This window comes from Branchiostoma belcheri, unplaced genomic scaffold (genome assembly GCF_001625305.1).
Source record: "Branchiostoma belcheri isolate BF01 breed outbred unplaced genomic scaffold, Haploidv18h27 scaffold16, whole genome shotgun sequence".
In the NCBI taxonomy this organism is placed as follows: domain Eukaryota; kingdom Metazoa; phylum Chordata; class Leptocardii; order Amphioxiformes; family Branchiostomatidae; genus Branchiostoma; species Branchiostoma belcheri.
In genome coordinates this window covers 3,102,599-3,127,982 of record NW_017803046.1, presented here as the reverse complement: position 1 = coordinate 3,127,982, position 25,384 = coordinate 3,102,599, and the positions used below count along the sequence as shown (strand labels likewise).

Below are 25,384 nucleotides of genomic sequence, written 5' to 3'. Positions count from 1 at the left end.
GTTTTGTTATTCATGAAGCAATGGGGGAACCTGTGAAAAACAGGAATGATCGCCCAAATCAGGTAACAATCCGTTTCTCAAATACCACACTTTGCCACAAAAGCTACAGTCTAAAAATTAGTAAGAAACATGTTTTTATATCAGTTTTCTTATGATAAGATATTCACGTTTGATTACCATTTTTAAAAATCGAAACATTGAGATATAGTCGCGCTATCTAGTTGTTCGGGACAGTTAGTTCCTCCCACTAAGGTGATTATACAGGTGATTCAACTGTGGCGACCCGGACCTGTTTCACTAAGCAACCCGTGACCTTTGGTAAACAAACTTGTTGTCCAATGGCTGACGCAGCGGCGAGCTCACCTTACATTTTGCTCAACGTCACTCTTTGGGGTGTACGATTTCTTATCTTCTGCAAGCATTTCTATTTAGCTGCGTTAGAATGGGAGAGTTAGCGAAGAAGAGTAAGAGTCGTTCTTTCTCAATGGATAGAAACCTATCCGTGGTGCTGTTCCGTGCAACTGCGCCACCTGGCGTTTTTAGTTACCCTACAATAAACCATGGAGGTTTTCTACCTCCATGAATAAACTCAGAGAAGACGAGTGAATATTACAGACAAGTGAATGTCAGGTATTTTTGTGACATTATACATGACATATGTATTTCAAAATGCTGACGCAGTGGAGCTCTCATGTTCCTCACGTTAACTCGTTAGGCATGGTAGAATAGATGTAGTCGACACATATACTTGTCATCGTTAATTGAAAAAAAAAAGATTGTGTCGACCTAAGGGCCAAGCATTCAATTAAGAACGAATTACTAAGTACAGTGTATAAAGATTTCGACGGCTAAGTTGCCTTAGTAAGCAAACCTGCTCACCTTACATTTTTCCCTTCAGAATTTGAAACTATTACTTAGAAAAGGGAAACGACGTATCTGATCCAATTGGTTGTACATTTGATATCATTAGGACGCATTGCCTTGTAATAATTACGTGCGTCCGATTTTCTCCGCGCCACTGTAGAACTGCGTTGATTGGTAGTCATGTGGAAGCAATTCCTTGGTACTCCGCCTGATGGCGCTGTACCACTATGTCTATAGTCAAGCAACTTCATATCCATTCTCTAAACCATTCACTCAATCACGATTTGCAGTTTTGCATCATTGTTTATTGTCAAGAAACATCAACGCGTGCTACAATATAATCACATGACATGACAAGATGACATGTAATAGTATCTCTACAACCAGCTGTCTACAACACTATGTCTTCTTAAATATATATTTTCTCATTGGACTCAATGAATGCATACATTGTGCAGTGTAAGGAATGATCAACAATTAATCAAATCAAAGTGACTACATGACTATAGGTCTTGGTCCATCAAAGTTGTGCTCTCACAACATGCTTTTATCTGAATAAATTGAGGCTAATAAGCTAAACTTTATTATAGCATTGCTTGCAATCCTTTAAGCTTAAGGGCTGTTAACATATATATTTCTATACTACTAAAAGTTTTAATCATAACCACAATCACAAGAACTTGAAGCAATCCACAACAACAAACTGGTCCAAACTATAACAGTAATAACCAAACCAAGAACAACTCAAAGTAACCTTCCCAACTCACAGTTGGTTCCTCAATATGCAGTGTACAATCATACAACTGTTGCATACTAAGGGCTGCGACACCAGTTTCCCCTGCTTTGGACTACAACTGCAGGACATGACATCAGAAAACATTACACATCGAGCAAGTTGGTACTGCTCATGTCAGTCAGATATCCATACTGAAGTTTTCATACAGATTAGTGTTCGGTAACATGGTGCATGCTAAGACGGTAAAGTGGTCATTCTTGATGTTAGTAACCCAAACATTATGGTCAAGTATATTATTGACATACAATGTATTTGAATAAAGAATATAGCTTGTACATCATTTATGCAATACATACAAAGAGTACAAGGATGTTAATTATATTACTACGTCTATGTAACTTGCTTCTTAGTTTCCTTAAATAGGTCTATACAGCCATCTTTTCTCTTGTTATTGCTCTTGTCCACAGCCCACCTTTTACAACCTTCTTCCTTGCTGTTCAATCTATTCTCAGTGACCATTCACAGCCATCTTCTCTCTTGCTGTTCAATCATGGAGGTAGAATTGAACAGGCCTGCTCAATTCTACCTCCAAGGTTCAATATATTCACAGCCAACCTTTCAAAGCCATCCTCACTTTTGCTGTTCACAGCAGTATTTTTAGCCACAAACTAACTTTCATAGCCATCTTCTCCCTTGCTGTTCAGTGTGTTCACAGCAGTATTCTCAGTCACAGACCACTTTTTATGGCCATCTTCTCCATTGCTGTTTACAGTAGTACATGTATTTTCAGATTCCCAGTTGCAGACCACTTTTCCCAGTACTGCCTTAACAGAAAACTTACAGTATGGTTTTACAATCAATCATTCTTTGACATTAATTACAATCATCAATAAAGCAGGGCCAGATTACAATAGTTCTATTTTTATATTTTGTATAATGATATCAATATGTCCTTTCATGATCATTGATGATGATCTATGTTTAGCTTCTCCATTACAAATGATAAAGGAGAGAGGACATTTTTTAATGTTTTTTTGTAAACTCTTGAGTTCACGCTTGAGTAGCAGTTGTACTTGTAGTTGTACCATTTGTTTGGTACCATTCTCATGTAGAGCTGTTGCAGGCTTGAAGAGGAAAGAATCTTTGTATTGTAGACTGTTGTGATATCATCATGAATTCCTATCTTCTTGTGCAACGTGTTGTTAACTTTCTGATGCCTTGAGAGCTTGCTTGTTAATAATACTAACAGCAATGCCTACTTCCGGCGGTAGCCATGCCCAAAACAGTGGACTCAACAGGTGGAAGAAATGTCACACCAACAGGCATCTGATCAGATCCACCACTGTTCAACTCCAAACTAGCTTGACAGTGTGTATAGATTCACAACAGAACAGAGGTGAAGCTTAAGGTCTTTTCTTTCCTTAGTTTTTCCCTTCAAAGTAAACATCATGCCTTTTGTCTGGAAGTATTCCTTTCCATAACAATTTTTCTTGTGCTGTTTAGAAGATCCATTCTTTTATATTGATACATGAGTGTAGGAACACCACAAAAAAGTGGCATCATCCTCATATATCTAATCCTAGCAAAATGGACAATTTATTTTCCCATTGGGAATACCTCCTTCCATCCATTGTAAAAGTACCTTACATTTCCAATGGACATACATAGTATGATTATAACATCATAAATCTGGTTACATGTATTTTTTGTATTTGTACTGTATTGGGTGGGCCAGCTACTCTCTTTTCCCAGCCAAGGGCTGAATTGTGAGTAGCTTACAATTACATGTATTGGGGCTTAATCGCAAGGGTCTGGAGCGGCTGCCATTCGGCGCTAACTCGGGTTACCTCAATACGACCCCAGGACTGTAAGGGTTGAACCACTCACACCAGGATGGTCCCATACCTTTGTCAATAAGTGCGGTGGGTTCTTTAACGTGCGTAGGGTGTGGCTCTCCCAAACACGGGACCTCTATTTAACGTCCTATCCGAGGGACGTCCCTAACAGAAGCTAGGTACTCATTTACACCTGAGTGAAGTGAGGAAATTTGTGTAAAGTGCCTTTCCCAAGGGCACAAGATCGGTGGCATTGGGCAGGATTCGAACCCGGAACCTCTTGGGTCTGAGCCGAACACTACGGTTACACCACATGACCCCACACTTAGGAGTAGGGGTGTTTCTTTCCTACTACTGTTAGACATTAAAGTTGGTGAGGTTCCGCTATGCTGACCATCCTACAGGTCTTGGAGAAAGGAGAGGGATTTTTGTCTCTTTACATTTTGTCTCTTCACCTCACAATTTTCCTACTAAAGTTTGAATAAGGGTTTAAGTGAGTTTAACTTCATGGCTGTTACAGTTAATAGCCTAGGAAGGTACTACTTTGGATGACTTTGGTCATTACTGGAAAGGAAAGATGGCGGATAGTCAAGCCCTATCAGAACGGCAGGATATTACCGGTACCGCGACGGGGACGCACCTCACATAGTACCATCTATCCAGGCCAATGCCATTCTTAGTTTAACAACTTCTTTTGAAGCACTTCCAAAAAAATCTGTTTAACAAGAATGAAACCTGGTCTGGCAGCAGAATGTGCCAATGCAAAGCAACAGATTTCGTCAAACTAAAATGCAAACTCAACAAAAAATACAATGTAGCTTGTGTGTCCATAAGAAGAAAGTCCTTAAAGGAACAGTATAACATGCAAGATACTGTTCTATCCATGCTATACTGTTACTTTACGGACTCTAATGTCATCTTATGAACATACATTGCAATTCATACAGCTCTTTAATTGAGTAAACATTGCCGCTTGATGTAATATGTTGCCTTACACAGCTATATTCTGCTAAAAGTGTAACGCATAATTTATGTTTTGTTGGTGTTGGACTGTAATTAGGGAATGGAGGTATCCCCAAGATGATAAAAGTGCCTATATTTTCTTTATACCACGTTGATAAATTTGCATAGCTGTCTTTGGAGTGGTGAAAAGCATCACGATGATGCTGACACTCTTTGACAGAGTGCATTGCACAGTTACGAAATAAACATTTCCTTACAAGTTTTACGCATTTCTTCTTCGTTCTATATCGAGATGCCTGGTGGTGTGAGATTTCTGCCACCTGTGAGCTGCCACATCCGAGGGGGATGGACAGAGAGAGAAACGTACATAAAAACGATTGCCAGGGCCTGAACGAAACATCACTGATGGATTTGACCAACCCATGGCCAACACCTTCAAAATTACAGACAACCTGTTTTGGCTGCTGCTTCATGTAACCACTGATCTGCTTGATACAGAAGCCTACTTCTGCATTGCAGATCTTCATTGGCATCTGTATGATGCACATACTGTACATTTCTGATGTTTCTGCCCTGAGCAACTTGGCCGAACAGGCCAGCTGTGTACCTCTCTCTCTGTCCATCCCCCTCGGATGTGGCAAGGTGGCAGCCCTTAGTTTAAATCCGACGTGTCCACGATGATTTTTAGGAAGATTGCATCATCGCGGACATAGGCATGGCGTGTGCTCTCCAACTGACTGAGCGGCATGAACAGCGGACAGCCGCTGGCGATGTTCATATCACTTGTTGGACGCTTGAAGGACGAGCTGGTTGGGTCAGGGCGGAACGCGTCAATGACGTGCTCTCGGTTGTTCTGATCCAGCAGCATGAAGGTCACCTTCTGACGGAACGGCCAGCGGAGCAGCCCATCGAAGTGTCCCCTCATCAGGACGAAGAACAGGCTGATGTGACTGCCCTTCCCCATCCCGTCTCCGTTCAGGTAGATGCGAGCACACATCTTGTACCCTGTACGGCTGGTGTAGAAGCAAGGGGAGTAGATTGAGGTGGTCTTACCAGTGATGGCATCATGGCGCTTCCTGGTGAAGTCTTGGATCTTCCACAGTAGGGTGGCGTCATAGGAAGTCATCTCCAGGGATGTGATACGGAGATCCTGCTCGGCGAGGGCCACGTCTTTCAGCGCGATGATTCGCTCTTGAGACTTCATCTTGCGCTCAAGGGACTCTATGATCTCTCGGTCCTGGCGTCGCTGCCGCTCGTATGCCTCGATGGTAGCCGAACACTTCTCAATCTCACGATTGAGGACAGCAACGATGCCCTCAAAAGTTGCAACCCTAGTTTCCATAGCTACATACTTATGCCTCATCTCTTCCTGCTTACTAGCCATCTGCTGCAAGCGATTTTCAAGCATTTTAGTTACCTCTGATGACCCCGAGCCTGAGCCTACTCCTGAGCCTTGCTGTGCAGCCAAGTTTTCCATGGCAGCAATTCTATCAAACAGAGCCTTCATGTCTGCATCCATCTTGCTGACTGCCTGCTGCATGTGTTGCCCCTGCCCACTCTGTTTCAGGACGGTGAACTCCTCCAGGAGGGTCAGGTGCTTGTCCAGGAGGTGATTCAGGTGATCCACATGGTGCTTGGCAATGTGGTCATTCAGTTTCTCCCGTTCCAGCTATGACAGTTATCAACAAGTTAGAAAAAAAACAGCATCGACAAAAAGAAAACAAAAACACATCACCCATAATGAAGAGGAAATTTTGCACATGTGGTGCTGCAATTAATAACTTGTCACATTATAATTCATTCTCAGTGTAATTGCATATTCTAGCATTGTACCATGATAACAAGTTCTGTCCTTCCATACATTTACAAACCACAGTGAAATCTTGTAATTTTAAAACAAACCTTTGAGGGACATCCGACTTTAGCAAAAGTGCAGGAAACCTTCAGCCTTTTACAATCCCCAGTGTTTTCATCCAGATGCTGCTTCATCTATAGGAAAGACATGTCACTGAATGTAGGTGTGAACAAGGGACATAATATGATTCCTAACAAATAAGAGTACAATCATATTACTGACATTATTCTGTATGCTAATTATCAAAATACTAATACTGCAAGCAGGAAAGACCTGAAACACACATTTGCTTATACATATTTGGCTTTCCAATTGTTAAAAATACACTAATCCAAGTTATGTTAACAATTTTTCATGACTTAAACAGAAGTTGGGCTTTGTTCATTGCACACTAGAAATTGGATTATAAAATTGAGGAGTAACAAACCAATGACGACTAGTAATAGTATCCAAACGTACTGTCTTGGAATGGTATTATTGATCTTAATTACGATCATTCAAATTTGTCAATGGAATTTTACCCTAGGCAGATGGATAGCTTTTCATACTATGTAATTAAAACTGGATTGAGCTATTCAACATACCTGAGCCCTTGGTATCTTCTTCTTCCCACAAAACTCACAATTTACTGGAACTTGAGGGCATATGAAAGCATGATGGTCCTGGGTAAAGAAAGAGGTATAGAAACTCAAGATCATGTATCTGTATGACTAAAGAATTAAAAAAAACAGCTAGGACACTGCACACTTCACTGGACAATCCTAAATCAATGAGAGTCCTGAAATGTTACCTTTTCCTCCTTTAGCAGTATTTCTTGTGCACAGTACTTGCACTTGACCTGTCTGACAGCACACTCCTTTTCCAGATGTGCAGCAAGGTCCATACGCATCACCTGTTTGCCACAGCCTTGCTTTGGGCATGGAATCAGGCCAAACTCACAGGTCTCCTGGTGTGCCTGGACATTGAAGAAAACACAATTTTTTCTTTTTTTAAATGTGGATGATGGTACACAGTTTCTTTAACACGTGTATACACTCAACACAAAAAGTTTGGAAACTTGATTTGATTAATAATATCTTTGCTACCAGTACTACTTTGGAACTTGACTTGTACTACACAAACATGTATTTGGTACCAATTAATTGACCATTACATTGAGCCAGAGTTAACAATGCAAAAATAGAGAGGAATACGTCTGATTCATTTTTCCAATGATGTATACCACAATGAAGTATTCACAGAGATATGATTGACTGGAATCAAGTTTCCAAATTTTTGTCTGAATGGTTAATGTTACATTCTTAAACTAAAGATGGTTCCTTGGCCAGACTTAACTTTTACATTAGGAAGAAACTCCCTTTGTGGATGTGATAGCTTGATGGACATTTCAACTGAACAACCTTTAGAAGCCAAGACAATATTAGAATTCAGTTGCTAATAGGATAAGCAAAATCTTAGGCAATATAAAACTTAAAGAGCGCAAATAATAAACAAGCTACATGTGTTAGTTTCTACTGCTGCCTAAAAGATTAACAAAGTTAGTAGAAGATTATGATAAGCTCATAAGCATACTGCTGAACTGAAGGCAAGCATTTATAAAATTAATACTGTATATGGGCTTTGATTACTGTGAGAAAGCTTCACCCAAACGGAAATGTTCAAAACTTGGATGTCTCTACACAATGCATTATTGACTAAAAAGAAGTTCAAGTACAATCTAAATGGCTAGAACATGCATGACATCTGAAGGTTAGGCTTGCTTCCTACAACTGTAAATTCTACGAGAACTTTTTCATCATTAAGTTCCCTTCATCATTATGTCTGTTATCCCAGTAGTTAGTATAACCCTGGCAGTGTAAGTGTCGTTGAAGGCCAGGCATATTTTGTGTTATTGTATCCTGAAGCAAACAATAGACACTTAATATGTCCTGACATCACTCGTGCAGACAAGACGACTATTAGGATGTTGGATCATAGATAATTTGTTTTCCTACCACTTAGATAGCTAGGTAGAATAGAGCTGGCACAGGATAGTGCTACTAGTAAGTCAACGAAGTGATGGCAAAAATAATTTTTAGCCCTCTGACAGTTATTGTAAAGAAGCAAGGTTCTGGTAAGGCTGTGTGAATCAAGATAGCCAATAATACAGTACAGGAAAGACTTTTTGAGTGTTCTCACAATCTTTTTGATATTGTCATGGTTGGTTTGTTGGTTGTGGACAAAAAACATTTGAAGTTTTAATTCAGAATGTAAATTGCACATCTCAGAATTTTTTGACCCTCAATTGCCTTTAAAGTAATGTCACTTTTTCATCTTTCTTTGTTATCAAGATGCTCTTTATATTTCAGGCAGATCTCATGGACAGCTAGTTATATCACCCCCCCCCCGACCAGCCTGGCATCTTTTCTTTGATACATACATTTTGTAGTACAGAAGACGTCTGTTTTGGATTGTCACCTTCTTGAACTACTTGTTTTATAATGTCAGCTAGTTAGTTTGTTTATTTTAAGATTACAAAAAAGGTATAAGGCCCAGGAAAGTTAATGTTGTGTTTCTGGTTTCAGTCCTCAAAAAAACTAGTATCAGTAAGTTGGGACTCAATTTAAGAGTCAAAATGAGCTAACAAATAAATTTTAACAATGCATCAGGAATGTCACAAGGACCTGTCCACCTGTTTGCTTGTTAACGAATATTTCACCTGATTTACTGAAGAAAAAACTTCTGAAAATGCAATGATGTTTTAGACTATTCAGATGGTTTGAAATTCAGATGTCAGATCAAAAATTTTATTCATGTCCTTACCAGCAGTCAATCCAATAAAAGGGTAGGATTGGCTGATTTTTGCTGGGGTCGGTTGGGAAACACAACATTACTGTTCCCAGGCCTAATCAATATTTTTGGATTCTGGGTAAGATTGGTCTCTGGCAAAAGTGAAAAGATTTTGAGTCTCTAACAGCTTTCTTTGAAACTGCAAATAACAAGCTGGCATATCCTGTAGAAAAATTTTGCTGCAAGGAGGGCACTTCATTTTTCATGTTCTTTCTTTCTGGTACAAGTATTACTATTACAACTGTTGCATACAGGAAAGACCCTAATTACATGAAATGGTGAAAGGACACAGTAAGATCATTTCATGCTTCAGGACACATGTAGAAAACCAGAAATATGGAAGGAAAGCAAAACTTATGAACATTTTGTTTCTTCTTTTTCTATCTTTTTTGTCTTTGAATATGCTACAGAAGTAAAAAGTAATGTTTGCAAGAATACTTCCTTCCCATTATTTTAGTAGAGGAATTCCTGTGCCAAAAATTAACCAATCCTAATTTTTGTTTCAATTCATTTTTTCCTTTCTTCAAAAACATAAATCATTACCATGATCATATTAAAAAAATTAAAGCCACTGAACATCATCTGTGACATTAGGAAAGGAAACATCCTCTATTTTCTCACAAATATTAGCCTTCTCTACATTGAAGATTTGACTCCCTCCGTGACGAACAAGGGTGAATAGGAAAAGTCACAAATTTACTGAGGACTTTTGTTGCCAAAAAAATTATGTTTGATAAATTTAAAGCTGCCAAAAGAGAGAAGATGCAACCACCAAACTTTCCCTTTCTTCTGGATGAGTATAACATATACAATGGGTTTGTCACTGTTGTACAACCACTTACAACAGGACTCCTCTGAAATACATTATGTAAGCACAGTATACCATGACTGTACCAGAACAAGACGTCAGATGATACCCCACAGGTCTCCTACACAACCAGGACCAAGGTAGACATACGAGCTCAGTACATTCTCGAGACCTCGACTGCTTCATAGCATTCCTAGTAATGGACCAATGTACTATTTGGCCAAGGAAAGACAACATTAACAGTTATATTTCATCACCAGTAGCAGATCTGGACTAGCCCAACAACTTGATACATTGTAGGTGATCATGCTCCACAAGATGTTTTGTTTTAAGATACCAAACACCAAGTGTACATAAAAACCATACTGGCATCCACACTGTAGAATGCACACAAAACCTGTGAAACTCCCTTACTGTACAGCATGGCAGTGTGCTGTCGTCAGCAATGGTGCTGCAGCCACAGTCACCACAGTTGATGCCTCAGCTGATCAGCGTGCAGCAATCAGGTTGGTTAAGGGCAGCATCTGGAGTGTTGAGTCTCTTGATCATCAGTTTCAGGTTGTCTTTGCAGCTTGGAGCATGAAGCATTTTCCTTTGGCTCATTTCTTGCATGAGAGAACTCTTGCCTTGAACAGCTTACCACTGGCAGCTCATCTTCAAGCCCCTTGCCTTCTGCCCATGGTGACCCAAGATCTCTTGGGTGGGGAAATGGATACAGACTGGCCAATTTGATACTGTCTTACCCCCACCAAAAGATCTGCTTGGAGATTACATGGGACCACTGGTAGGTCAGTGTGCGAAGCTAAGCCAGTGCCTTCTGCTCATGGTACCACTGAATGGCAGCTCATTGTGAAGCCAGTGCCTTCTGCTCATGGTACCACTGACTGGCAGCTCATTGTGAAGCCAGTGCCTTCTGCTCATGGTACCACTCATTGCTCATCTTGTAGCCCCTTGCCTTCTGCCCATGGGACCTCTGGTAGCTCATTGTGTGAAGCCAGTGCCTTAATTCTGCTCATGGTACCACTCATCTTGTAGCCCCTTGTTGTCTGCCCATAGGACCAGTGCTGGTACCTCATTGTGAAGCCACTGCCTTCTGCTCATGGTACCACTGGCGGCTCATCTGCTAGAAGCCTCTTGCCTTCTGCTCATGGTACCACTGACAGCTCCTTGTGAAGCCCATACTGTCATGGTTGTGAAGATGATGCACCTGGATGCAGCTTTTCCTCCACTGGTCCCTGGGAACACTGATGATGTTTCTCTATCGCCCCTTAATCCAACTGTTATGCCTTCACGGAAATTGGATTCTGAGATCACGTCAGAGAAACGACTAAGTTTAGGACATCAAATCCTCAGGAACTTGTAGTGAGAATCTCTTGACATTTATAAACTGGATTAAAATTATTTGTGAGGTTCTCGACTGAGCTGTTAGAGACATTTCTTGAAGCTGTCACTGTGACTTTGCCAGTTGGCAACTGCCCCAACTCTTGGTGTGCACTCTGGAGGTATCCTAGTATAAGAAGCATTATGAGGCAGTGAAGACTTTTTGCCAAGGATCTTGCCAATGATGGATGGAAGCGAAATGTTGTTCGAAAGACTCGCAGCAACCCTTTCTCGTCCTACCCATCAACAATCATTGCACCTTCCATTGGCAGTAAGTATTCAGCATGACTTTCCCAATGTCAGTGAGTCACTGGAATGCTGTAAGAGTGTGTATCATATCAAGCAAATGCCCATGACTGGAAATGGCCACCAAGTTACAAGCACCAATGGCCAGGGCTTTCCCCAGAAAATTAGAGCTAGGTGGTGCTGTCACAGTAGTTAGTCCAAGAAGGGAAATTTGGCAAGTAACAGTGAAATTTTTGCAAAAATGCTTGAAGTTGAAAATTGACAAGGTATTGCAAGATCATAAAAAAGTGGAGAAGCACCATTGATTATTCCATTGCTTTAAGGGAGAGCCCTGGAGCATCATGAGCAACACCAGAATTGTCCATGGTACCACTGTGCTGAAAGTGTTCATGTTAGAGTCCTACCACAATGATGCTGTCTGCTGTAGCAAGGCTTGAAATACAGTTTTTGACCAGTGCACCTTATCTCATAATTGTAGAATGTCAGCAAAACCTAATTACAAATCTTTATGCATTTCTTCAGAGCTTCAGAACTAGTAATGTCAAGAATATTTTGTATAATAATGTGCAATAATTATTTTGTTGTACATAACCCTACTTTGAGTACTGACATAATGGTCAATGATTCAAAAATGTGCAAAGCTAAAAAATAGTTTTGGGTGCACAAAGGTGCATGCACAACCTATGCATCCAGTATTTCAAGCTCTGTACTGCAAACTAATTGACTAAATGATTTTATGGTAGTACAAGTCAAAAGTACTTAGTAGTTGATCTAGATCTACAGAAATTAACAGATGGAGCTTGAGGAAGTTATAAAAAAATTTACTATGAGTAGACATTAGACAATGCGTAGTTTTCCTCTCCATGTTTATGTACCTACAATATCACAGGCTGTCAGAAAGTTTGGAACACAACCTAGCATTCTCCTATGCTGAGCCATCCTATGGCATACATGTACATACCGGTAACATGTACCTTGGTTCTGCTCTGTTTTTAAAACAGACCCACTTTTGCAATCTTGTGTACAGATATTAAGGAGCTTACCTTGTGAGTAAGCATTATTTGGGTCTGCCTATTTACCAGAATACAACAAAACACACAATATTATAAATGAGGATGAAATGTACCAGAATATGACTCTGCTGGGAAAGTCTACACACTTTCCACTGGTGGCAGGCAGTGGGAGGAAATTTTAATGATTTCATGTTCCCAGGATCATATATACTTTATTTCATGCCATAATGCAGCAACCTGTTATGTTAATGTGTCAAAGCATTCTATGTTTTGGTAAATTTAACATCTAGCTAAATTCTCATTGTGACCCTGCTAAACAAACACAATGAAAACAAACATGGCGACTGGCAACTGAATGCCAGTCAGAAATTTCTAAATTCTAGTGATTTCTTGTTACATGGGCCACGTATGTGTTATCTTGAGCCAAAATATAGCAACTTTGATGTTAACTCATCATAGCAGGTGTATTCTGGTAGATTTCACCCTCTTCTCTGTGTATTACGGTAAATAGGTGGACCAATGCTTATTTGGCACACGTACAACAGTGCCCATATTACAAATTTCTACATGGCAGACATGCAGGATGGTAAAATGTTCACATTTTTTGCAAGAAAGCAAGGAGGTTATAAAGTTCATTGGCACAAGCCAATCAGCTTTACCTAATGAAATCATTTGGGCAATTCTCTGATGGCTGACTGCTGGTTAGAGGACAGAAAGTGCAAAAGAGAGCCAGATTTAGCAGAACTGAACCAAGGCATGATGCAAGCTGTAGGATAGCTCTGAGTAGGTGAATGAAAAAGTGACTCCCCTTGTTCTGTAGAAACCTTCTGTCAGTTTCATGAAAAACTACAGAAAATGCTTAAAGAATCCATATCAGAAATCTTTTGTTCCCAAATCAAGTTGTATTCTATATACATGTTGAAACTTGATGAGTAGCCAAAAGTGTCAAATCCTTTCTTTTGCAAAATTAAATTTAAAGGTTTCTAGATATTTTACCAGCTATATATTGAAGGTTTCTAGAGACTCTTTCACCTCTGAAATAAAGTAGGTTTCTAGATATTTCATCTGCAATCTTTGTTTTCATGCATTAAGTAAGTTGTAGGAAGATATTCTTCCTGATACTGTTTAAACTTTGTTATCAGGGTAAAGGTCCAAGCCTATGCAGTTATCATACCTAATTAAGGTTTAGTACCACTAATAGTCACAGAATACAGAACGTACCTTTTCACCTGCATGCAGAACACATTAGTGTCATTTGCTTTTGAATCTTTAAAGTACATGTACTTACATCAAATTGCTCCGCCTTCCCTTTCCACTCACACAGACCTGCATTTAGACACTTAACAGGCAGATCACCAATGTCTCGCTTGATAGCTCTGTCCGGAAATGCCTTGATTTAAATTAAAACATAATACAAGTGTCATGACTGTGAAGAAATAGAAGTAACATGTAAACAACAACTAAAGGCAGTACATGAAGGTATTCAAGAATCTGGTACCAAAATAAAGGTTTATTTCACAATATATCAACAGGTTATGCCATAAGTCTACTAGTAATAAGAAAACACAGTCCTTTAAAGACACTGAAACAGGGTAGAAACCCCAAAAATAATTATTTTGCAGCCTTTTATCATTACCTACATGTACCACCTTTGGATGTGCTTTATCAGGCTAATGTCTGCATCTGCAATGGTTGCTTGCAGTACCATGGATCTGATATCATTATTAAAATACATACCTTTAAGCTTGAATGGTAAAATTTTCCATGTGAAGATGTACATTAAGTTTACAAAGGCGTGTTCTTCAATATCAGGAGTGTTGACTGCTTTGCTTTGACCACCTGTCTTGCTGTGATGCCACCATTGTTATACATTGTACATGTATATTCGATACTTTAGCTTAGGATATGTTTTCATTCACGCCCGACTTTGAGGTAAGTTGTTTCCAACAGCTACTGACACTATACTTTATGTGACTTTGTACATTTCCTAGACACGATGTTGATGTTCTCCATTCTGTGGTCATCAAGGCAACACTTATTTCATTTTAACTTTTCTGACTGAAAAAGAAACAGTTAATGTCAACTGAAAATACTGAAGCCCAACTAGTATGTACACACACATCTCGATACAACAATACTACTATTGCAGGGCTTTACAGTGCACACATCAGATTCAAAGAGGTGGAGTTGTAACAATTAGTACAATAAACATTTTTCTTAATACCTGTACATGTCTAGCATGTTTTAAGAGATAATCACATTGTCTTGGTCTACAAAAACATATAGTAGTACAGTCTGTCTTTCTTTTCAAACTTTTGTGTACAAACTGCCCTTGTAACTACTTTGAATTCCCTCCATTCTGTATCATCTTATACAAGTTGTAGTACCTGATCTCTCTTTAGTACAGAGTCTTCTGACTGCATATCCTGTGGACATTGTTTGCACATCTGAACACTAGGAAGGCTGCAACAGAAAATATCAATTTGAGTTACATGTAAAACACACAAAAAAGAAGTTGTTGGAGTAAATAGTTGATATAAAGTCAAATGTCAATCATACTCAATTTTAACACTCAAAAACTACTGATACTCCAAGCATTACGATAGATTCCTGTTCAAATGGGTGGGTCCATGGACGATCACATTTCTTATTGTGATGTTAACGTACTTGAAGATTTCATCCAAGCACGACTTGCAATATCGATGTCCGCAGTATGTCTGGAGGGGTTCCCGGAGAACAAGGCGGCATGATGAGCACAGGTACTTGTCTTCTATCCTGACTTCAAAGATTTCACGTGAATATCCAGGCATCTTGTGTTACCAGAATATCTAACAAACCTGCAAGGAAAGTGACAATTGTTTTTCAAATGAATCCCTGACCCTGAGAATTCCTTAAGAAAACTTCTTAAGAAAAGTTTTCAAAACACTGCTGAAAAAAAAAAGAAAACACAGCACAACCTTTTGCGAGACAATACAAATTAGTACAATTTGTATACATACTACCTAACACTAACAGTCACATACTCAGGTCTGTACAGTATTTTCAAATAAAAATGCTGACTAGAAAGAGGAAGCCCAGGTACATGTATTTGTCAAATGGCAAATAATTATTGGAGAACTGAGAAGAACTTCAAAAAGAGGAAGAGCAAGAGGAACAAAACAACATGCAACACACAAAAGGCCTCATTATGAAAAAAATTCATGATATTTTAATTTCAATATATGATCATTTACATCTCATGATCACAGGATCCCACATGGTATAATTCTATATGGAATCCCATACTATGGGATTCCAGATGTTGGTACGGTTCTCCTTGCTCTTCCTCTTTTTGAAGTTCTTCTTCTCAGTTCTCCCATTATTTGCCACTTGACAACATACCTGGGCTTCCTCTTTTTAGTCAGCATTATATCTTATTATGGAAATTTCAATTCACCTGAACTTTCTAGTATCTAACTGATAATGTGATATTGGATAAAAGACCTGATTAGTTTGTCCTCATTGGTTCTTCTAAGAGGGCCTGCAAGGGGGGGTAGTGATTACGAATTACGCAAAACTTTCGCCGCCTATTACTAATTACGTTAAAGTCTCAGAGCTGATTACGACTTTACGGTTTGCGGCTAATGTCCTATTACGAATTACGTTGATTTTTGTGGAGGCTGCCTACGAATTACGAAGTCTAAAACGGCCTGATTACGCCTTACGAAAAAGGGCTTGCAGGCCCTCTTCTAATTCATTTCAGTTAAAAACCTTCTGAAGTTTTAAAAGATATAAGCAATCTCACAGTTACAGCTGCACTAGCATTACATGTGGTGGTGCATTTTGGATCCCTCACTTCTATTACCTTCATCAGAAGGTTTTAAGTTTACCTACACCATACATAGGGGTTGATGATTTTGTAATTGGCTATAACTTGGGGTGTGATGTATGTATCTTTATGATATTTGGTAGGTAGGATGAGCTTGGGAAAAGGAAGGTCAAGGTCAATTTTGGGTACTCCAGCAGATTTGTAAGGTACTGCAGTTGGGTACATGGGTATGATATCTCACTGTGGACATGCTATGGTCTTGATTTTTCAGTGTTCAGACGTTCAAACCCCCTGAGGGAGGGGGTGAGACAGATGTTTGTACGGTTAGATGGCACCACTATTCTAGTTCCTAGGTAGTTCAGGCGACCAGATGCTCGTACTGTTTGGAACCACTCACATGCTTTGGTTAATATACCAGCAAAATAAAAGTCAAACCAAGGATTTAATCTTCCTGGTCAAATTATATACAACGGCACATTTCTGACAACCCAAACTCATACATGATGAAGGTATGAGGTAAATGAGCTCTTGTTTTTGGTGTTATTAAGTGTTATTTGCCATATATTGTACCCAATGCAATTGTTGCACAATGAAGTTTGACTTGACTTTATTATATTACTTACTTCATAGTCCTCTAGATATTTTACATACATTTACATCTGGAGGACAATTGTATCTTGTTTGCATTTCTAGAGGGCATTCACACTAGGCATGGGCATTCTTATTTGTGAACCTCCTTACCACTTCATCGCCATCTTGGACTCGGACTACTGTAGAAAAAATGAACCTTGACCCTCCCTTAGACATTTTGGATTTTTAGAGGACAAAATTATGAACATAACTACTACTAAATAACTTTCTTTCAACAACTAGTATGATCATCCCTTTATAACTATATTTCTGTTGTTGCTGTTGTCCTTGTCTTCTGTCTAATTTGGACGTGGTCTCTAGGAGCTGGGTTTCACTTGCAGTTCATATCTCCATCATGTCCGTGGTGCATGGTGGACTTTGAGTTTGACGCAAGGTATTTTTTTTGGCTACGTATACAATTTCTGATACTTTCTAAAAACTCAACTTACTGAGTAACTTGCTGAAATGTTGTGGCCACTATTTTTTTTATAGTTAAATAAACTGCAAGTCGTTGTTTATGCTTAAACCGCCTTGCTTTTACCATGGTGGTATGCTAGCCTTTTTAACGTACATGTACATGTAAGTTAGCTCTTTTCCTTTTCAAGATGGCGACAGGAAGTAGCCTCTCTCAATAATATGTTACATATAAAATACAAGCTCAAAGTTTGAAAACTACAAGCCTCACCTCTTAATACATTAGGTTTATCACAACCAGATACAGAAGTCGCTCCTATCTTAGGACAACATTCCTCAATAGAATGTCCAAATCCAACGAGCGCCGAAAACAACCTTCCGGAAGTAACAGACACGCATGCGCATTGCCGTAAGGTTATGTTGATTTGATTACGGATGACATCCGCGCGCGAAAGGCAAAAAAAAAGTTTTCAACCATACTGTAAATCGTACAAAACAGTTGCAAAATGAGCAAATTCGATTCCGGGTCGTACCCGAACAAGTCCGAACATGCGCCCCGACGTTGTACCCTTGGGAAAGGTACTTTACACGACTTTCCTCACTTCACTCAGGTGAAAATGAGTACCTAGCTTTGGCTAGGGACGTCCCTCGGATAGGACGTAAAATGGAGGTCCCGTGTTTGGGAGAGTCACACCCCACGCACGTTAAAGAACCCACCGCACTTATCGAAAAGAGTAGGGGACCTTCCCGGTGTGAGTGGTTCAAACCTTACAGCCTGGTCTCGGGGTTGACATCTTTGAAAAGGTGGTAGTCACCTGTTATGTCAATCCTTCCACAAATGTGGTAAATCTTCATAAATAAATAAATAAATAAATAAATAAATAAATATATACCGTAAATTGCAAAAAAAAGGAAAACGATACCAATGGCGTAGAATGCCAAAATTTAATGAAAAAGACGAAAATGTAAAGAAATGAATTTCAACTAGATTACTAGTATTCGCCATACCATACTCTGTGTCATTTGTTCTACCTCCTTGACCACGTAGATTTCATAATGAAAGCAACTTTTTTTGCCAAACTTTTTTTATTCCAGCATTTCTTTATTCCAGCGACCTCGGCACCTGGCTACTGATGGCCAACAACGCCTACTCTCCAAGAAGAGGTTGGTGGAGAAGATCTGAAGCTGCGACAAACCGCAGAGGTAACGGTAGGGGTAGCAACAGAAAAAAACGGGCCATATATAGAAAGGTAACAATCTTCCCCACCAACCTCTGCTTGGAGAGTGTACAACGCCGTGCGTCTCAAGTTTTGAAGCGGAGAGGATTGTTGCAGCATAGAACGTGTCAAAGATAGTGGAAAATCCCGTCAGAAAAAGGACTATTAACGTTAATTATTACTATTAGTCCACAGCAAGCAATTGTTATGGATGATGGCGCACCTGATTTTGAAAAAAAAAAAAAAAATTTTGCTGCCCTCTGACAGTGGTCAACATGCCGAGAATGGGCAAAGATGTCTGTTGCCATGCCGGGAACGAGGGTGGTAGATAAATATAGAGACAAGGCTCTAATCTATTGTTTTGTCTTTTACCTTGATGCAGTGATGTATTTCATTCCTTTTATACATGAGATGTTCCCACTGGTATTATTTTTCAAAGTTGTTTCAGTGACCAATGGGTTTACCCTAGTAAACATAGCACAATATAGGTACATTTGTATCATCTCTTGTTTTTTTTTTTTTTTTTTTTTAGTAGTGTTCATTTTGTAACCGGGAGGTCGTGAGTTCAAACCCAGGCCGGGTTATACCAAAGACTTTAAAAAATGGTACACACTTCTTTCTCTGCTTAGCACTCGTCACATATGAGAAAGAGTGTGGGAAGGTCAAACACACAGCACTACCAGCGGACTAGCCCCCTGCTGTAGTGCCTTGCACAACTGTGTGTCGCCCAAGGGCTACGGAAATGGACATGGGCACCAAACCCTATGCTCTGCATAGAGCACGGAGTTTGGAGTCTGCGCCCTATCGCATTACATGTGAAGTCTGTCATAAAATTCACTTGCTTTAGGCCTTTCATATAAAAATTGCACCAAATCATATACAATGTATGCAATGAAGACTCCCATCCACTACCATCCCTTATCCCTACGTCTTGAGCTCGAGGTTTAAACCACTGGCCTAGAGTTCATCCTTGTTAGCTTAATATAAAAAATAATAGTTCGCTCCCCAAAAATCTAGTACACAAAATCCGCTACTAATTACAAAGCCGTAGCCTGATTAAATCGCTTTTGCCGGCCGCCCAACATCCAGCCGGCCCTGTAGGGAGCCACCCGGAGCTTGGGTTACCGGACTCCAGGCTATCATATCAACTTTCAATTGTTCAATCATATATGATCGCGCCCCCTGGCGGCCATCCGAGTACCGAATCAGTAGACCGGATGACAAGCTTTTCGAAACTGAAAGATTGTTGAATTGACCGTACTATGCGCGTATATCACCGACGTCTACGTCTTTTTTATCATAAAAGTTACCCCCCGCTTTTTAAAACACTGAGATAAAGATCTAATGTAGCATTGCACTTCTGCCTAATTTTAGACATACATGGTACTTGCTCAGGCATCGCATGACAAAGCGTATTTTCAATGATAGTATCGCTACATAGCGTCTAGGGACTAGGTTCTTTGTACTCACCGGGGTAAATCGACATTTGATGCTACCGAAAACACAGGCTGCTTCGAACAGGGAACCTAATGAATCAGCCTGGCACAGTTTCGGAGCAACATGGCCCTTAATAATACAGTGTACATGCAGTTGCTCAAGGTTCCTAATGATTTGATTCAAGTTCCCAAAAACATTATACTGGTGTGTGATAACCATAGGGATTTCGGTGAACAGGCATGTAAGAGTCTCAAAGTAAATGTTCCTCAACTTCCTGCAAGGCTAGAAAATTTACTTTACAGAAAATTTGTTTAAAATCGATATCAAAGTTTATGATTATATTATTGACTTTATAAAATTTGGTGTGTGTTCTCCGACTACTAACATGGTTCAATATTTGTTATTCTGGGCCAGCAGTGAGCATAAGGGTCTACATTTGTTCAACAAAGACACTTTCAATTGCACATGGCGACCATGTGCTGCAGTTGAACCCGGAAGTCAGGTTTCATGTACATGCACATGTACAAATCTGAATGTACGATTTGTACGAGTAGGGGGGTGGCCTTACCTGGCACGATACGTCGACAGTTGAAGGTTAGTCACCTTACTTTCACTTCTGGGGCGACTGGGAGTCAAGTGGTATTCAAAATCGTCACACGCTACGGTCCTCCTCAGCTTGGCCGCTCAGTTAATTTTTTTTTTTCATCCTGACTACCACGTGGTCTGACAACATGTGACCAGTGGCGGGACTTTTTTTGTTTAGTAAGTGATCATCGATAGCCTCTACCAGGCTTCGGGAGGCGGTTGGAAAGAGTAGAAATTGCCGGGTGCGGCAAACTGTACTCTTCTAGTGGACCAACTCCGCGGCATGTTATCTCTCTAATTGGCCAATTTCTAGTCTTTAAAGGCGCCTCCCGAAGCCGGGTACAGGCTAGTGACCGAGTCCGATACAGCAACGAGGTTCAATTACACCCCCCTGCATATAGTATACGGTACACTGAACGATAGTTCTGGAGACTATTTTGGTTTTAAAAAATGCGTTTCCGTTATACATTTTTTATTCATGGGGATCTTGGCTCAATGCATCGGAGAAGAGTTATTCAGTAAAATACAAAATACGACACTGAAGAAAAAAAAATAAGTATGAAGTCTTGTCTGGATGTGTGACAAAGACCTGTTTTACACTTTGCAATCATATCAGTTCTTTGAATAAATCTCGTCAAGGCAAGTTTAAAAAAATGAAAGATTAGAAATCTAAAAAAATCAAGAACGTACAATCAGCACGGTATTTTACTGGTCTGTGAAATATCAGTCAACTATTAATCACTTATGGAACGATATATGTCTCGTTTTCATCTTACCGCAAGTTTTTTGCGAGAGGTGAGGTCACTCCTTCCCAATATGCCCCTCAAACAGTTGGTCTGCAGCGTCGGTCTGCAATGATTCCTCGAAGACCAGTTTCTGATAACATGAAATATTTTTTTTTACATTATGACGATTGGTAAACTATTTAGTATAACTATAAATTCAGAAATTTGCCTCAATAGAAAAAGTGACATGACTACATACTTCATTCAAATTCAGTGCACGTCTCTATGAAATTAAACGTTTCTCAAATCAAAATAACTTACATTGTTAATCATCTAAGAAATATAATATATGCAGTAAGCGTGATGTATAAACCAATTTTCTACTACTTTGTCAAATAAATCATAAAAATCATGACATATTCAGTACATAGTGGTAATACGTATACGTAAGTACTGAATACGTGATGGATGTCTGTCCGTCGCTCAGATGTGCCCCATGTCCTCTACATCTAACTAGCCGTCCTGGATATAGTAAGGGCTGGTATTTGGCATCTGCGTTATAGGTGTAGATTCAATTGACTTCCCAGGTTTGTAAGTGGTACTTAAAAAGCCATAGTGCGTCTTTCATGATTTTCCCTTGCCAACCTTGCGTCGTCTGCTCCTCTTGACATAACTCTGAAGTACCGCAACGCCCTGTACGGTACAAAATGATCATGGTATATTGTGTAATTAGTTTCTGTTGCTAGTATTATAGCATTGATATCAATAGAAAATAAAACATGAAGTGACTTTAAGGAAAAGTATGGGGAGTACAAACCTGAAGGACGTAGGAATCCGGAAAATTGTAGAAGCCCCTTTGCTGCTTAGCTTCATTCGCAGACTTGTAGGGAGGCGGCGTTATTTTGTTCGGTGAGCGACGCGAGTTATGCCACAGAGGGAAAATTTTTGCCGCCGAGGGACTTTTGCGGGGAGAGAGTGGGGGCGAAACTCTCGCCACCACCCAACAACAAGTCTGCGAAGGAGGCTATTACTGCTGAAATATATACGATCAACTATCGTTTGCCGTGCAGGGATCCGGGGTGCGGGGATATGTCAACGCTTACTGTCGGAATGACGATCGAAGGTTTGGATTTTTACCACCAGACATGTAGTCTCAGCTAACAAATGTATTATACCTCAATTGGGTCATAAAAGTAAAGCTATGTACAATGTAGTAAAGTGTCGCTGCGCCATACTTTTTAAAATGTAGAAACACGAGAAGGGTAAAGGTCATGTACAAACAACGCCTTGCATCCTGGGAAGACTGGTCACGCAACCATCGGAAAGCCCCACAACAGGTGGAAAGTCCCCACGCTAGCTATCCATTGATTCAGGATTAGATTGGAAAGTCCCTGGTGAGGGTTCTAGAATGTTCTAAAACTTTTGGCCCTACCCACCTCCACGTCATACTGAAAATGAAAGTTGATTTCCGCAGCTTGCTGCAGAGCCGAAGGCTATTTTATTTTGAGATTAGCGGTGTACTTTCCCTTCAGACTCAGACAGTACTTTTCCCTTGTCCAGAGTTGCCAAAGGCATGTCACCGTGGTAGATAGCAAATTCCTCTGACTGTTATTGTTGATCACAGGTCAGTTGCTCTGAGTGACCTCACTGTGCAACGGGGAATTCCCTTACGTTGGGGGACATTACCTGTATCATCGTTCTATGCAACTTAGACTTGTTTGTAGCGGGCGATGATAATACTCGTAATTAAGAGAAACATTTTGGTTAGAAGTTAATGTAAATACTCTAAACGCTAAACTAACCGATTGGATGGTAGGCAAAAAACGATAATCTATATCTGCAGCCACGGAATGAAAAAGCAATGGTAGAAAGTGGCTAAAACATAGGATAAATGACACACACAGGCTAGTGACATCATCATCTGCGCCTGACAGAAACAAGTCTGAACCTGTGGCCAACTTGGACCTTCCTGACAGGCTTAATTCTCTGGAGGCCCAATGCAATATGGTTGACGGATTGAACACTGAACGACAGAGCACGGAGTGAATGGTATACTCAAGCACAATTCGCTTAGCTTCAGGGACTCGATTTGCCATACGCCCCCTGGAGCGTACGGTGCGCGATGCCCTCAGTTACAGTAACTTCGCGTGTCAGATCTCAATTAAACGCACTGAATATGTGGACAACACTATGTATATCTGAGACTTTATATTGATAGACCTGCATACATTAGATCAAGCTCACATACATATGGGAGCACTCACACAACCACAAGCTACAGTATTATAGCCTTTACTGTAACCCGGAAGTAAACTGAAACAGACAGAGGCGGTATAAGTAACAGTAGCTACCTTGGCAGGTTCGCCCAGTCATATTAACTGAGGTATAACTCACCTGAACTCATATGAACATTGTGCCACACCGGTACCGTCCCTCCTCAAGCCGTTGTAACTGTTGTAATGTTCAGGACTCTGCTGCGCCGTCCGAGTGGGCCGATCGAAAATGGGAAATTTCCCGCGGAGTTCCCCGCCGATTGGGTCACCGTTCAATGTAGCCTCTACCAGCAGGCTTCGGGAGATGGTTGGAAAGAGTAGAAATCGGCCAAATAGAGAGATAACATGCTCTCGGGAGCGGCAAACTGTACTCTAGAGCGGAGCAACTCCCTTGGCATGTCATATCTCTCGATTTGGCCGATTTCTACTCTGGTAGAGGCTACGCTCAATGTGGCATCAATCAAACTGTACATTTCTGCAACACATACATGGCTATACCTTTCGGCTGGCCCACTGATGATATAAAAATTAAAACATGAAACACCAGAAACAATACATATATAAACTATCATTATTCATTAGTCCTGGCGGTCGCAATAAGCCACTGGTGGTTTTAGACATACCACAAAACCTACCTCTTTTGTGACGTATAATGAAGTTGCACGGTCACGGTCCCATTTGTGTTAACGTAGCTCGTCATCATCATAGATTGTCGTCTATCCACCATTCCCGTGTTTCTCGCTGATAAACGCCATGCCTCAGCTATTCATTCTACACGGTTGATAAAGCTAACATTTAGCATGCTTACTCAAATTAACTATGACCCGAAACATATCACATGATTTTTTCCTGATACCGACCCGCCCAAAAACAACCTGACGCTGGGAAAATACCTAATGAGTCACCTAGTTTGTTTCAAACACAACAGACGTCGACTAAGTCTCGGGTAGTTACAAGAAAATAAAGTTAAAGACATCGCTCAAAGAGTATACACAAACTTCATGGGGCCAAGATAATAAACAGTTCCTGTTTGCCAGTGTAAAGTACCACTAGAATGGTGTCTTTTACTTGGTGCTACTGACAGTAGCGACCGTATTGTTAACGAAAATGTTACTCATCAAAGTGTTGGGTAAAAACGACGTCGCTATTATTGATAATAATTTTTAAGTTATAAGTAATTTATTTTAATTTAAGTAGTTAAAATAACGTTACTCGTGAACGTATAAAATGCACAATCGTGAGCTTACCTTCATTAACTTACCCGTTATTTCTGCAGCCATGGCGGTTATATTTGAAAACAACTAACAGTGAAAGAAACTGAATGGCAGGCCACCAAATTACTGAAATCACAAAGCGAAGGTGACCCGCAGGGTAAGGCCATGACTCTCGGCGCATGCTTCATCGTCCGAGCTAGGCGTTTCCACAATATGGCGATAGACGAGTTACGCACCAGGTTTCATCACTGTAATTACGTTTTATAGCTATCCGCCATCGCCCTGCAGAAAGATCAGTGGGACGTTGGAACTTAAAGATTGCAGATACATGAAGTATCTTTCCTTAATCCGTACATCAGATCATAGTCAACTTGGTAAGTTGAAAACCTTTCAGTTATTTGGACGCGAAAATTTGGTAGTACTACTTTCTGTCGGCCATGATGGAATCATTCCGAGCTAAAACAACTGCACTGGACGCCATAAGAACAAGGCGTGTGCATGTGGCGTGCTGTGATTGGCCAACATTTCATAGTAACTATCATAGATACGATG

At 40.2% G+C, this 25,384-nt stretch overlaps 1 protein-coding gene across 1 annotated transcript; it reads right to left on the bottom strand.

Annotated features, from left to right (window-relative positions):
• Nucleotides 1-3,315: 3,315 nt before the first annotated feature.
• LOC109466073 (TNF receptor-associated factor 2-like) lies at nt 3,316-24,971 on the bottom strand. Its single transcript, XM_019763675.1, has 13 exons — nt 24,866-24,971; nt 24,254-24,389; nt 23,740-23,913; nt 21,991-22,038; nt 21,397-21,496; nt 15,197-15,366; nt 14,917-14,992; nt 13,818-13,919; nt 7,044-7,208; nt 6,838-6,915; nt 6,301-6,387; nt 5,060-6,067; nt 3,316-4,732 (listed from the first exon to the last, which is right to left on the bottom strand). Exons 6-13 carry the CDS (start codon nt 15,337-15,339, stop codon nt 4,661-4,663), a joined length of 1,731 nt encoding a protein of 576 aa, XP_019619234.1. The 5' UTR covers nt 15,340-15,366; nt 21,397-21,496; nt 21,991-22,038; nt 23,740-23,913; nt 24,254-24,389; nt 24,866-24,971; the 3' UTR covers nt 3,316-4,660.
• Nucleotides 24,972-25,384: the final 413 nt, after the last annotated feature.

What these genes read in the sequence shown, in the direction of transcription:
- LOC109466073 (XM_019763675.1), bottom strand. Translation starts at nt 15,339, where the DNA reads ATGCCTGGATATTCACGTGAAATCTTTGAAGTCAGGATAGAAGACAAG. An exon ending in AGAAGATACCAAGGGCTCAG is followed by an intron (nt 6,388 to 6,837) that starts GTATGTTGAATA and finishes TCTTTCCTATAG; the next exon opens with ATGAAGCAGCATCTGGATGA. An exon ending in AAGTCGGATGTCCCTCAAAG is followed by an intron (nt 6,068 to 6,300) that starts GTTTGTTTTAAA and finishes TAACTGTCATAG; the next exon opens with CTGGAACGGGAGAAACTGAA.